The sequence below is a fragment of the Sarcophilus harrisii genome, chromosome 2, assembly GCF_902635505.1.
Source record: "Sarcophilus harrisii chromosome 2, mSarHar1.11, whole genome shotgun sequence".
Lineage (NCBI taxonomy): Eukaryota > Metazoa > Chordata > Mammalia > Dasyuromorphia > Dasyuridae > Sarcophilus > Sarcophilus harrisii.
In genome coordinates, this window is record NC_045427.1 from 302,372,486 (window position 1) to 302,386,527 (window position 14,042).

At 40.5% G+C, this 14,042-nt stretch overlaps 1 protein-coding gene across 1 annotated transcript; it reads left to right on the plus strand.

Moving 5' to 3' along the window:
- Nucleotides 1–313: 313 nt before the first annotated feature.
- On the plus strand, nt 314–11,474 carry NGB (neuroglobin). Its single transcript, XM_003756210.2, has 4 exons — nt 314–1,003; nt 6,708–6,819; nt 8,472–8,591; nt 11,163–11,474. Exons 1-4 carry the CDS (start codon nt 900–902, stop codon nt 11,295–11,297), a joined length of 471 nt encoding a protein of 156 aa, XP_003756258.1. The 5' UTR covers nt 314–899; the 3' UTR covers nt 11,298–11,474.
- Nucleotides 11,475–14,042: the final 2,568 nt, after the last annotated feature.

Here is a 14,042-nt window from a genome sequence, read left to right on the forward strand (position 1 = left end):
CCAGAATGGTTGGATGGAGACGCTGCACTCCTAAGAGATCAAGGAGGTGCATGTCTCCAAAAAAGTAGATCGACACTAGGCTGTAGTAGAGGCGCATGAAATAAATTAGAGTTCCCTTGTCCAACCAACTCCTATCCTCAGGGCACCCTAAAAAAATGTCCTGCGCACTGTCCTATCCAGCTAGGCCAAGGTGGGTGGGGAGGAAAGTGTAGGGAGAATTAGGAGAGTTTAAAAACTGTCGCTTTAAGAACCCTGATGGAAATGAAAAGGGGAACGCTGTGGCTTTAAGAGCACCAAATTGAGGTGGGGGGGGAATGCTACTGGAAGCTGTTCAGCGCAGAGGCTGCCTCCAGGGAAAGTGAAGGGAGAACAGCCGCAGGTGTCCCCTGCAGTGCCTGATGTGGGCGGTGGGCATCAAGGAAGGCAGGACCAGGGGGTCAGCAGAGTCAGGGAGCTGCTGAGAGCAGAGCACCAGGGGGAGACAGGAAGTCATCTTCAGCCAATAACAGGGGACAGTTGTTAGAAGTGGGGAGGCAGCCCCTCATTCCTGAGCGCATCCGGCTAGGCGCGGGATGGAGCACCAATCTCACTCTCCTTTGGCCTCCAGGAACTCAGGCTCGGGAAGCTGGGCTATTTAAACCCACCCAAGTGAAGCCAGGAGGCAGGATCCTGCGAGCTCTGGCAGGGGGGTGGGATTGCACGTGCTGCGAAAGTGTCCAGGCTCACCGGGCAGAGGCGAGTGGTGGTCACCTGGGGCGGGGAAGATCCAAGCAGCTCTCAGAGCGCTTGGAGATCGCTCCACTGCCCGGAGACTGCCAAGGAATTGTCTTCGTCCCTTTCCACGCCCTGAGAGAAGGGGTCTTTGGTCGCTCCTACTCGCAGCTTTCGGATACCAGACCATGGAGACCCGGAGACTATCGGGCCCAGAGCAGGAGCTGATTCGAGAGAGCTGGCAGAAAGTGAACAGCAATCCCCTACAGCACGGGATGATCTTATTTACCAGGTGAGGAACTGGTCGAAACCTCTGGGGGCTCGGGTCAGTGGCCTCTGGTTTCGGGGTTGGTGGGGGAGCTCTTCCAGATGTGGAGGAGAAATCAAGAATAACGATGGACACAAATCTATGATGCATCTCCCCAGCTGCTAATCTCAGCTCTGCAATGTCTTTCCATTTTCTCGGGATGGGGCTGGGAGGGAGAGAATGGACAGCCTCTTCCTTCACCATGTGGGATCCTGTTCTGTGGAGCAATAGGTTCTTTGGTCTCTGTGATGATTTATATTTTCTCCTTTTGGTCACCTTAATGTATTTCTCCTGTGGAGGGGGGAAGCGTAGGACTGATTTGCCTCTCAACTTAGTAGTGTCACCCTTCATTGGGGTAACTTTACTAACAGGTGCTACCTGTGGGTAGCAGAGGATGAAGGTGTGTCTGGCACGGTAACAGTGAGTGGGGGTGTTTTCTCCGGGCTCCCTTTCCCTGCCTGTCTTTCCAGCCAATGTTCTGGCTGATAGTTCTCTTCTCTATCCTCCTCTCCCCCCCCCCCCCCAAACCCATCATCTGCTCTGCCCATTTTAATCTGAATCTCGGCTTAATTGTCCGTGACATGGCAGCCTCCTTACGGGCTAAACCCTGGCCCAGGGGAGAGGATCATTTTATTACCTCCTGTCCCTGGACAGAGGAAATGGTGCCCAGAAGATCAACTGACCCCTCCCCACCAAGTCACTGACTCGATTCTGCCAAAGGCCAGAGAAGGACTTTTCAGAGTTGATGAGTAGGGCTGAACTCTGAGGGGCTAAGGGACAGAAAGCCAGGAGCTGCTGCTGTCCAGAGTCCTCCAGTCCAGTGAGAATTTAGTTTCCTCTGGAGTCCAGAGGGAAGGTAAAATTTCAGGATTCAAATCTTCCTCATCACATAGTAGGATGGGGTAGAGGAGGGGACAGGATGTATGTTGGGGATGGGGAGTGGGGGGTGGGTGAGAATGGAATTGGAAGAGGAGGCAAAGAGAAGGGTGAAAAGTAAAGTTTGGGGTAAGATTGTTTACTGATAGTTGGGCAGGAGTTTTACTGGACATTTCAATTGCCTAACATTTCAAATGCCATTGTTGGCAGGAAAACAGCTGGTGTACATCTCTAGGGAAATGAGGCTAATCCACTGGAAGAACTTTTAATCCAAAACTGGAAAGAGTCCTTAGGGATCATCTAGTTTAATTCTATCACTTTACAAGTTAGGAAACTGAGGCACTAGAAGTGGCAAGACTTATCCAAGATTACAGAGCTGGTGGGTAGTCCAGATTCAAGAACAGATAGCCCAAGGTTCAAATCCAGGAGTTCTGACTCCAAATCCAATGTTTTGCCCTCTCTACAAGAGAATTCCTCTTCTCTCATACAAAGGGTTTAGGGAAAATAAACTTTCTTCCCTCTAAGGTGGGGGAAGAAGATTGAAAATGAACAAATTTAAAGTCCTTTCCACATTTCCAATTCCTGTATTCTCCTGCAAAATCAAATTCTTTGAAAAAAAGACATAACCTGGAGGCCTTTGCCCCTATGCAACTCTCTTCTTACCCTACCCTCCAATTGAGCCTCTAGGCTCAAGGCTTGATCTAGCTCTCACTATGTCCAGCTCTTCCTGAAAACAGATGGATCAGCTGTTCAATGAGCTTTCGGAGATGGACAAGTAATCCCAAATATCAAACAAAAAACTCTTGGAAACTCTACAATTATACAAAAGCTTGGCTTCCTCTACTTTGTCTGAGGAGAGGATTTCTTTGTAGTTTGGAAAGAAAACTGATGACATTTTTGGATGGAACTGGGGAAGAGGGTTTCCCCTCTTAATTTCTTCAGGTCTCTGCTCTGAAAGGAAGGGGTAAACTTCAATGAAGAAGACAGGAAGTGTTTTCCTAAAAAAGAACCTGTCCCTGGGAGGATTTTCTTTACAGAATGGTGCCTTCTGGATTTTGTTGCAACTGCTTCTTCAGTAAAGTAAACAGGACATTTGATGACATCAGTTCAAGTCCACTCAGCTGTTAACTACTTAACTGTGTGACTTTGGACAAATCACTTAATTTCTTAACTTCAGGTTCCAAATCTATAAAATGAGGATAACAATGAATTTCTTGCCTTAACAGACTGGTTCTAAAAATCAAATGAGATATTATATATAAAACTTTTTGAATTTTAAGGAATGTGAGATAAAAATGATAATAATGATTATATAAATCTTGGGTCTCTAGAGAGATCCCTTTGAGCCAAAGATATCACAGGTGTTAAAAGTCTTAAATTTCTCTCTCTCTCTCTCTCTCTCTTTTTAACCATACCTTATCATCTCTAGTTCAGGGGTCCTGATTTGCTGATCTTACTTCAGATAAGATCTATTATTTTTCAGGACAGGGTGAGAGAAGGCTGAGAAGATGAAATTCTTAAGTGGGCATCTTATTTTTTTTCCTCAATAGTTTTTTATTTTTCCAATTATATGTAAAGATAGTTTTCAACATTCACTTTTATAAGATTTTGAGTTCCAAATTTTTTTTCTCCTTTTTTTTTCCCTTTTCCCTTCCCAAGACAGCAAGAAATCTGATATAGGTTATATATGTACAATCATTTTAATATTTCCATATTAGTGGTGTTGTGAAAGAAAAATGAGAACAAAAGGAAAAAACTAGAGAAAGAAAAAATGAGAAAGAAAACGCAAATGACAACAAAAAAGGTGAAAATATTATATTTTGATCCACATTCAGTTTCCATAGTTTTCTCTTTGTATGCAGATAGCATTTTTTATCCTAAATCTAATGGAATTGTCCTGGATCACTGAATTGTTGAGAAGAGCTAAGTCGATCATAGTTGATCATTATACAATGTTGCTATTACTATGTACAATGTTCTCCTAGTTCTGCTCACTTCACTCAGCATCAATTTATGTTAGTCTTTCCAAGCTTTTGTGAAATCATTCTGCTCATAATTTCTTATAGAACAATAATATTCTACATACATATAAGCTTATTTAGCCATTCCACAATTGATGCATCCACTTAATTTCCAAATTTTGTCACCATAAAAAGAACTGCTATAAACATATCTGTATATGTATTTTCCCTATTTTATGATCTCTTTGGAATACAGACCCAGTAATGGCACTGCTGGATCAAAGGTTAACTGGGTATTTTAGGTAGTGACTCCTTCTTACACCTTCAAGTTGAAGGAAAAACCTTCAGCTTTTGGTGGCATCAGTTTGGTCCCAAGCCATTTAAGGATCCAAGATGAGAGGCATTGTCTCTGCCTCCCCATTTCTGCAAAGGATTTAGAACTTTAGGGATTCTGCCAATGTAGAGAGAAGTCTTAGGTGTTGTTCCTTCTTGTCACATGTCTCATAGGACCCTCTCTGTCAATTAGATGGGGAAGGGAGGATGCATGAGGAGGGGAAAATGCGGGATCGAAGTAACCCTCTAAGAGCTACTAAAAGGAATTTAGAAGAGGGGACCTAAAGTAGATCTAAGTGGTGTGATTTTGGGGGCAAACAATTTCCTCTTGCTAGTTATCAGTGTCCCTTTATTATAGGCAGAAAAAAGCACTTTTCATTAGATGAATCTTGAGTGCTTTGAGAGCCTTAGAGATATAACTATGGTTTGACTTCAGAGAGTCTAAGAGAGAATACAGAGATGTTAGCACTGGAGGAACCTCAGGATTGTGTCATCATTTCTCCCTTCAAATGAATTCTTTTATATGAGAAGTGAGGAGTACTTAGCCAACAAATGGCCCATGAACTCAATCAGAAGAGTGATAATTCCTGAAGACATTATTTGGGTATGTGGAGATATCTTATTTGAGGATTCTGTTAACAGCCAGAGTTCAAAGGATAGACCTGTAGAGATTATAAGACCTTAGCTTTGGAGCTAGAAGGGACCTTCGAGGTCATCTAGTCCAGTCTCCTCATTTTACAGAAGAGAAAATTGAAATTCAGAGAAGGTACCTAATCTGCTCAGGGATCACATAGGGAAGATTTGAATTTAGGTCTTTCTGTGTGTGTGTGTGTGTGTGTGTGTGTGTGTGTGTGTGTGTGTGTGATGAGTGGGAAGTAAATGAGGCATAAAAATACATTAATAAAACATTCTTAGAAAAAGGGAGAGCCTGAGATAAGAAATGAGATGATATTAGTTCCCCCCTGATGAACACAGTGCTAGAGGGCCCAGTGGAATCAGGAGGACCTGAGTTTAAATCCAGCTTTAGACTCTAGCTGTATAACCCTGGGCAAGTCACTTAACCATGTTAGCTTCAGTTCCTCATCTGTAAAATAGACTGAGTTCCTTCAGTATCGTTACCAAGAAAATCCCAAAAGGGCTCTTGGAGAGTCAGAGATGATTAAAATGACTCAACAATGACAGTCCCCAGCTAAATTAAGAGAAGGAAGCAGACATTTTTCTCTGAAAAATACCAGTGAGAATGGGACCAAGAGATCTGGATAATGAGGAAAGGATTGAGACAAGAAAGCATTTCCAACTTGAAAATACTGTTCCATCCTGAGCAGATTTAATGAGAAGCTGATGGAATCTTCTTTGCCATTGCTGATGTCCTCCATAACCCTAATGAGTATGGGTGATTAAACCTGAGGGATAAAAAGCATCTAGACTTTTGTGTATTCTGAATTTCTACCTCCCCCTTCCTTGCCCAACCCACAATCCATCCAATTGATGGTGACATTATTATTATCATGACCATGACCATCATAGATATTTTATTATTCTAATATTTTATAACATTATAAACAAAAATAAAACATATAATTATACTAAAATACATAATTATGATATTCACATTTTATTATAATATTTTAATATTTCTAATAGAGCTTTAGAGCTGGCAAAACATGATACATATATCATCTTATTTGATCTTTACAATGATCTCATGAGGTAGGTGCTATTATTATCCTTATTTTACAGATCAGGAAACAGCCATTTGAGAGAGAGGAAGCGACATACACGACTAATAAGTTCTCTGAGGAGAGATTCAGTAATCATTGTTTACCTTTACAATTTATATACTATTTTATGTAAACAGATTTTCCACATCCATTCTCTAATTTCATTCTACCAACAACTTTTCAACATTATCAGAAGTATTTTTGAGCTTGTGAATTTCCTTTATTAGAATTTTGCCTTCTGATTTTTGAACTATAATTGATATTCCATTTGAAATAGATATTATGGAAACATAACTGTCAATCTTAGGGGCAACTAGGTGCTGCAGTAGATAGAGCACCAGCCTTGAAATCAGGAGGACGTGAGTTCAAATCTGACCTTAGACACTGAACACTTCCTAGCTGTGTGACCCTGGGCAAGTCACTTAACCCCAATTGCCTCAGCAACAAAAAATAAAAAAAAAATCCTTAGGTTTTGATTGATTTATACAGTATGTGGAATATTGAACAAGCCCTGGATTTGAAGTCAGAGATCCTGGATTCAAATCCCTTCTTTGCTATTTACTAATTTAATTATATGATTCTGGGTAAATTAATTCACCTCTACTTCTGTTTTTTTTTTTTTTTTAATCTTTTGGGATAGATATCATGAAAGTGTGGGCCAGTTAATCCTGTCCCTTCCAGCTCTAAATATGTGATTTTATTAACCCCATGTGATGGGAAGTAAAATTATCTCCATTCCACAGATACAGAAAATGTGGCACAGAGAAGTTACAGAGCTGTGATTCTTATTTGTTGCAGGTTATTCGACTTGGAGCCAGACCTACTGCCCCTCTTTCAGTATAACTGTCGGCAGTTTTCCAGCCCCCAGGACTGCCTCTCTTCTCCTGAGTTCCTGGATCATATCCGAAAAGTAAGAGGCAAGGGAAAGAAATAGGGGGTTGGGAATGGAAGTCTTGTTAGCCTCACTGGGGATGAAGAGAATTTTATGGAAACTTGAGACCCTAGAGAGTAGCTGTGTCATTCCCCCCAGGGAGAACTAGGGATGTGGGAGGAGGGACATTTTCTCTCATGCTCTAAAAAAGATTCTCTAGCTCCAGAGAGGCAGAGCCTGGCTGGGCCCACCAGCTACCTTTAGGTGTTTTTTCCACCTTCCTTGCTGCATTATAAGAAAGAAGTTTAATCTTTCTCTCTTGAAGGCCAGCAATCTCCCCCCAAACATTTGGCAAGTGAGTTTCTATTTTCCTAGTCCTAGTGATACAATCAACCTGTGATCCTAGTGAATAATAGAACTCAACAAATTATTTTGGGGGACTAGGGCAAAGTGGTTCATCTCACTGAGCCTCAATTTCTCTTTACTTTACTCAGTGTGGGGAAATAATTGTCAGAGGAGCATTATTGAATGCTTTGAGATTCAAACCCTCAGAGAAGAAGCATGCCCTTGATTTGGATTCTCTTATGTCACTTACTATCTTTGTCCCTGGAGGGTTTATTTAGAGCTACAGGACTTTATTGGAATGGAGACCTTCTTGATACCTTCACCTGGCACCTGCCTTTCATCAAGCATCTAAGAAACTCCACAAAGCACAAGGATGCATTTAGGATGAGATATCCTTGTCTTTGCTTTAGTAAAGAGTTGCATAGCCGACTCTGATTATTTAAGAGAAGAAATAAAATAGTTCCTGTTCTCATGGACCTTATATTCTTTGGGATTTTCCCAGCAGGTGATCGTGATGAAAGGAATTACAGGCAGCTTCCATTATTGTTTTTTTCAGTAGTATTTTATTTTTCCAAATATGTGCAAAGATAGTTTTCAACATTCACCTTTGAAAAACCTTGTGTTCCAAATTTTTCTCCCTCTTCCTTCCCTCTCTCTAAGACTGCAAGGAATCTGATACAAGTTAAACATGTTAGAGCTTCCATTATTACATTATTACTAACAAACTCAATCAGCTTCAGACTTAAAATCTGGCTACAAAGTATCAGTCCAGCCACCTTGTTGAAAGCTGAACCTCTGATAACTGTTGCAGGTTCAGTCAAATATCGCAACTGGACAAATCCTTTCAGGACCTCTGTGTAATATGCACTAGAAGTCTTTGGGAATAGTGGGTGTAGTTTCTAAGTTGTCATATCATCTGAAGTTCTAGAGTAGACATATCTGTGTTTCAGTATTTCTTCACAGGCTCAAGGCTTGAAGGAAGGAAGGAAACAGACATTTATTTAGCACCTACTGTGTGCCAGACTCTGCCAAATGCTTTTCAAATACTGAATTTGTTTCTCACTGCAATCTTGGGAAGTAATTGCTATTATGACCCCCATTTTATAGTTGGGGAAACAAAGGCTAGAAAATTTTTGAGATGAACTTTGAACTTTCTCACCTCAGGTCCAACATTTATTTATTGCATCACCTCTATTTGAGGGCTTCTGCTGCTAAAAAAGAAGAGTTTGGGGGTACATTTTCCCTTTCCTCTTTCCCAGAGAAGCATCTCATCTGTTTTGACACTTAAAGGAATATTTGTCTTTGCTTTCCTAAGTGTAGATCTTTCTCCCCTGGTCCTTGGGCAGGTAATGTTGGTGATTGATGCTGCAGTGACCCATGTGGAGAACTTGTCCTCTTTGGAGGAATATCTCACCAACCTGGGCAAGAAGCACAAGGCAGTTGGTGTGAAGCTCAGCTCTTTCTCGGTAAGGCAGTTGCTTACCCTCTGGGCATCTAGGCCCAACCTCAGTCCCTTTTGTACCTCTTCTTTTTTTTTTATTTAAAATTTTATTTTTTCCCAATTATATGTAACAACAATTTTAAGTTTTTTTAACTTATGAGTTCAAAATCTTTCCCTCTCCCCATTGAAAAGGCAAGCAATTTGTACTATACTTGTGTAGTCATGAAAAACATATTTCCATGTAAATCATGCTGTGAAAGAAAACACAGACCAAGAAATACAAAGAAAGTTAAGAAAAAAATATCTTCAATTTGCATTCAGACTCCACCAGTTCTTTCTCTGATTACCAGAAAACTGCCTGATTACCAGCTCTGTGAAATAATTGATGGAAGGAAGGAAACTGGCAGTGGATACAAAATTAAAACAGCTCTGAGCTATCCCCACATACCTATCAGATTGGTTAATATGATAGCAAAGGAAAATGACAAAGATTGGAAGGGATGTGGAAGAATTTAAATTTTTATCCTAAGTTCTTCAGAATTGTCTTGGATCATTGTATTGCTGGGAATAGTTAAGTCACTCACAGTTCTTTGTCTTGCTCTTACTGTGTACCGACTTCTGATTCTATTCATTTCACTTTGCATCAGTTCATGTAAATCTTCTCAGGTTTTTCTGAGAGTATTTTGCTCATAATTTCTTATAACACAATAGTATTCCATTACATTCATATTTAACAACTTGTTTGCCATTCCCCAATTGATCATCTCCTCAGTTTCCAGTTCTTTACTACCACAGAAAGAGCTGCTATAAATATTATTATACATATAGGGCCTTTTCCTAGCAGTGACACTGCTGGGTCAAGTATGAATGGTTTTCTGACTCCTTGGGCATAATTCCACATTTCTCTCCAGAGTAGTTGGATCAGTCCACAACTCTACCAACACTGAATTAGTGTTTTAATTTCCCCACATTTCTCCTCCCCTTCTCCCTCCCCCCCCCCAAACATCTGTCATTTTCCTTTTTTGGCAAATTAGCCATTCTGTTCGGTGTGTAGTGGTAGCTTACATCTGTTTTAATTTTGTGTCCCCTTCTAGTTCCCTTCCTTCCATTGGTTGTTTCCTCAAGGTGGTAATGAGGCAACTCCTAAAGCCCCTACTTTGAACTGGGCACTCTGGTTATTTTTTTTCTTTTCTTTTTTTTTTTTTAATAAAGCTTTTCATTTTCAAAACATGTGCATGGATAATTTGATAACACTGATCCTTGCATAACCAACTCTGATTATTTAAGAGAAAAACTAAAATAGTTCTTGTTCTCATGAACCTTATATTCTACAGAGTGAGAAAACAGGTAGACACATAAATATGTTAAAGGTAATTTTGGGGAGAGCAGGCAAATGGAAGTTGCAGAGCGATCAGTGAAGACCTCATTCAATTGATAACATTTGAACAACAACTAACATTTATGTAGAACTTATGTGGCAGATACTCACTATTCTAAGTACTGTATAATTATTATCTTATTTGATCCTCATAGCAACTCTGGGAGGTAGCTGCTATTATTATCCCCATTATAGAGATAAGGAAACTGAGACAAACAGAGCCTAATTGACTTGCCCTGGGTCCACCAGCTTGTAAGTATCTGAGGCTGGATTTGAATTCAGGTCTTCCTGATTAGACCCAATGCTCTATCCACCACACTGTCCTTAATAGGGTGAGGCATTATTCCTACACTGAGGGCCTGGAAAGTTGTTAAACTATTCTAACAATACTCTATAGTCTCTGTAGGCTCATATAAAGAACTTACTTTTCTTTTTTTCTGCCCTATGAAGCTATGGCATTTTCCAGCAAATGATTAAGGCTACCCTAGAAAATAAGTATTTCCAAGGGGAAAATCTTGAGATGAGATATATTCCAAAAAGGTAGCTTCTGCAGGAGATACAATGTGCAGCATATAACAGGTCAAAAGTATTTGTTGAAATGAATGAATATTCTCAATTCTTGTTTTATCACTCTTAAAGACTTGTCTCTGTGATGACCACCATGAATGATATTATGGGGAAGGGAAGGAAAGGGGAATAGGCATTTATATAGTGACTACTGTGTGCCAAGAACTGTACTAATCATTTTTGCAAGTATTATCCCATTTGATCCCCACAACTCTGCAAATTATTATTTCCCCCATTTTAAGGGAATCCCATTTTAAGATTGAGGAAATTGGGGCAAATGGAGATTAAGTGAATTGCCCAGAGTGACACTGCTATTTAGTGTCTGAAACTGAATTTGATCAGATCTTCCTGATTTCCATTGCAACACCAGCTACCACATGAATGGGACATACCTTTAAACTTACTGTTTTTTATATTGTGGAAAAAGGAGACAGGGAGAGACATATATAGATGCTCAAGAATAATGAGTGAGGCTAGGAGATAAAACTCTGATGATATCCACCATCCCATAATTAATGGGACATTGGTTTCTCCATCTGTCAAAGGGGGATAATCTCTGCCCCTACTTATCTCACAGACTTGTGAAGAAGGTGGTTTCTAAAGAGTGTGTTTCTAATGTTCTAAATGCTATTTTAATATTTTCTTTTGCAGACAGTGGGTGAGTCCTTACTCTACATGCTGGAGCAGTGCTTGGGCTCCACCTTCAATGTGGCCATGAAGGAGGCATGGACACAACTTTATGGGGCTGTGGTACAGGCCATGAGCCGTGGCTGGAATGGGGAGTAGAAGTCCTCACACTCTCCAAGCCCATTCTCTACATTATGAATCCATCTCCCCTTTCTGCTGATCAACATGCTCTCTCTCATGTTGCTTGATGCCCCAGTCTCCCTATCTCCTCCTCCTTCTCCTCCTCCTCCTCCTCCTCTCACTCTCTCTGTTTCTGTCTCTGTCTCTCTCTGATTCTCTCCCTCTTCTCCTCCTCTTCCTCTCTGTGTCTGTCTGTCTGTCTCTGTCTCTGTGTCTCTCTGTATCTCTCTCTGATTCTCTCCCTCTTCTCCTCCTCTTCCTCTCTGTCTGTGTCTGTTTGTCTGTCTCTGTCTCTGTGTCTCTCTATGTCTCTCTCTGATTCTCTCCCTCTTCTCCTCCTCTTCCTCTCTCTCTGTGTCTCTGTGTCTCTCTGTCTGTTTGTCTGTCTCTCTCTCTCTTTGAGGTTTGAGTATCTCCTGCATACTTCTCTGAGAGCCTAAGAGAAGTGGCAGTGGGACTAAAACCCTGTTCCCAGTCTGTCCTCCCTTCCTTACTTCTACTAACAGAGAACAGAAGGGACTTTTTCCCATGGATCTGCCCCTCCCCTGCCCCACTCTCCACCCCTTCAGTAAAGGTTGTTAGGAAGGGATAGAAAGTAGGGCTTTAGCAGCTACATGCTAACACAGATCCCAGTGTTCCCTGCTTCCATCCATCCCTGTCTGTTGCCTTTCCTTATGATTGTCCATCTTCCAGAGAATGTCAGGTCTCAATCAACTGAGCAGTTGACAAACTTTATGTCTAGCTCTTTCCCTCTCCCCTTTATGTGCCCTAAATCTTCCAAAACATACTTTCTGTGTGCCAAACCATTTGTCTCCTATTCTTACAACCAACTGCTTAAACAGTAGCTCTTCCCTATTCTCTTGTCTGAGAGAGGATTGTGATCTGCTATACCAACTCACATTGTGGTATTTTTTTCCTCTCAGAGGCAGAAGGAAGGCAATGTTCATTCAAAGAATGGCTTTCTAGGAGAATTTTGGCAGGGTGGTGGTTTCTCAAGAGAGATGGCTTTTCTAGTTCCCTCTTTCCCCTTTTCTTTCCTCCTTCTCTCTGTCTCCCTGATACTTACTTTCTCAACTTCTTCTTCTCTTCCACTTTTCTCCTTTTCTCAAATCTACAAGCCTGATTTCAGAGATATGGTCCTACCATAGAATAATGAACATGAAATAGGTCAGTTTCTGGTACCCTCTTGCACGTGTTCTTGGCTTTGCTCCCAGCTACTACATAAACTTCCCCCACCTTGATCTTTGCTCATTTGTGCAAACAGCAATTAGAGAAGCTATAGCTTTCCAGATATTTTGTCCCTCTCTAGCCTAGCTGTGCCTTGTAACTTGATGGGTGTTTCCATCTTTTTGTCCTTATCCACTTATTCTACTAATGAAATAGTTCTGCAGCCTCTGCTCTGTGCTGTGGTTATGTAAACCTCATAAGAAATAAATCAGTTCTCTGTGCAACTCTTTGATTTCCCTGAATTTATTATTTCTTGGATGTGTGGGAGATACAAGTACTGTGGACAGCAATATATCTTGCAGATAAAAAGAAAAGCCAGAACTGGGAAAGTGAAGACAATGCAAAGAGGAAAATAAAGGGATACTAGACTTAGGGAGTTTTTGGAAGTAAGGAATCAGAATAGAGATGTAGAGTTTGGAAGTCAGGTGGAATAATCAAATCAAGAAGCACTAGAATGCTAGAGGTCAAAGTAGGACAGAGAGTCACAAAGCAATCGGGGCAACTGATCTATGATCTTACCAGGGTCTGAAGAGTAGAGAGTGGGAAAAAGTTGAAAGAGGGAGACCCTCTCAAGACATTGAAACATTAATTTATGAGACCCAGGTATTGGTCACTATCTTCAGATCAAAAATCCACCATAAAATCTGGGACCATTCTGAGGAAATGGTATCTGGAAAGATAGAGAAGGAGCAATTTAATTATTCAAGAGAATAGCTGAGCTATTCTGTGTTTTCCCATTCAGATACCAGTAGGAATAGAATGGTCTACAAACTGTAAGCCAGTAGATTGCTTTCAGTTCTTGGGAAAATTCTAGCATGGTCATTAAAGAGCTGATTGGTGAACAAATACCTGGCAAATAAAGCAGTGACTACAAAGCCAGCATGGTGTCATCAAAGATAATTTATGCCAGACTAACATTATTTCCTTTTTTGACAGGTTACTAAACTGGCAGATGGTAAAAATGATAAAGTTTTGGTTTATCTAACTATTAGAGAAGCATTTAATAAATATGCCATGTTATCCTTGACAGGGTAAGGGGGAAGAATGGAGAAATAGAGAATTTGGAACTGGTTGAAGAGCTGGACTCAAAGATTTAATGTTTCAATGTTAACTTAGCAAGTTTCTGGTGGGATATACCGGGATCTGTGGTTGGACCTTCATTGTTTATAATTTCCATCAGTAATTAGCATAAAAGCATAGATAGGAATGTTAATCAATTTTGTAGATGAGTCAAAGCTGGGATAGATAGCTAATATGCTGTGTAATCAACCCAATCAAAAAATATCTTAATAGACTAGATAATAGATTGATTCTAATAAGATGAACTACAATAGAGATGAATGTAAAATATTACACTTTGGCTTAAAAAATCAACTCTGTAAGTTCAAGATACTTCAGAATGAAATACTTAAAAGTACAGGTACAAGTGAAAGTATATAGGAGAGAATTGAGATAGTAGAGTAAAAGGTCACAATTGCCAAATTGTTTCCAAAATTT

Bases quoted from the DNA above. Each gene is read 5' to 3' on its own strand.
- NGB (XM_003756210.2), top strand. From the start codon at position 900: ATGGAGACCCGGAGACTATCGGGCCCAGAGCAGGAGCTGATTCGAGAG. The intron at 6,820-8,471 runs GTAAGAGGCAAG...GTCCTTGGGCAG, and splicing joins TCCTGGATCATATCCGAAAA to GTAATGTTGGTGATTGATGC. The intron at 8,592-11,162 runs GTAAGGCAGTTG...TTTCTTTTGCAG, and splicing joins TGAAGCTCAGCTCTTTCTCG to ACAGTGGGTGAGTCCTTACT.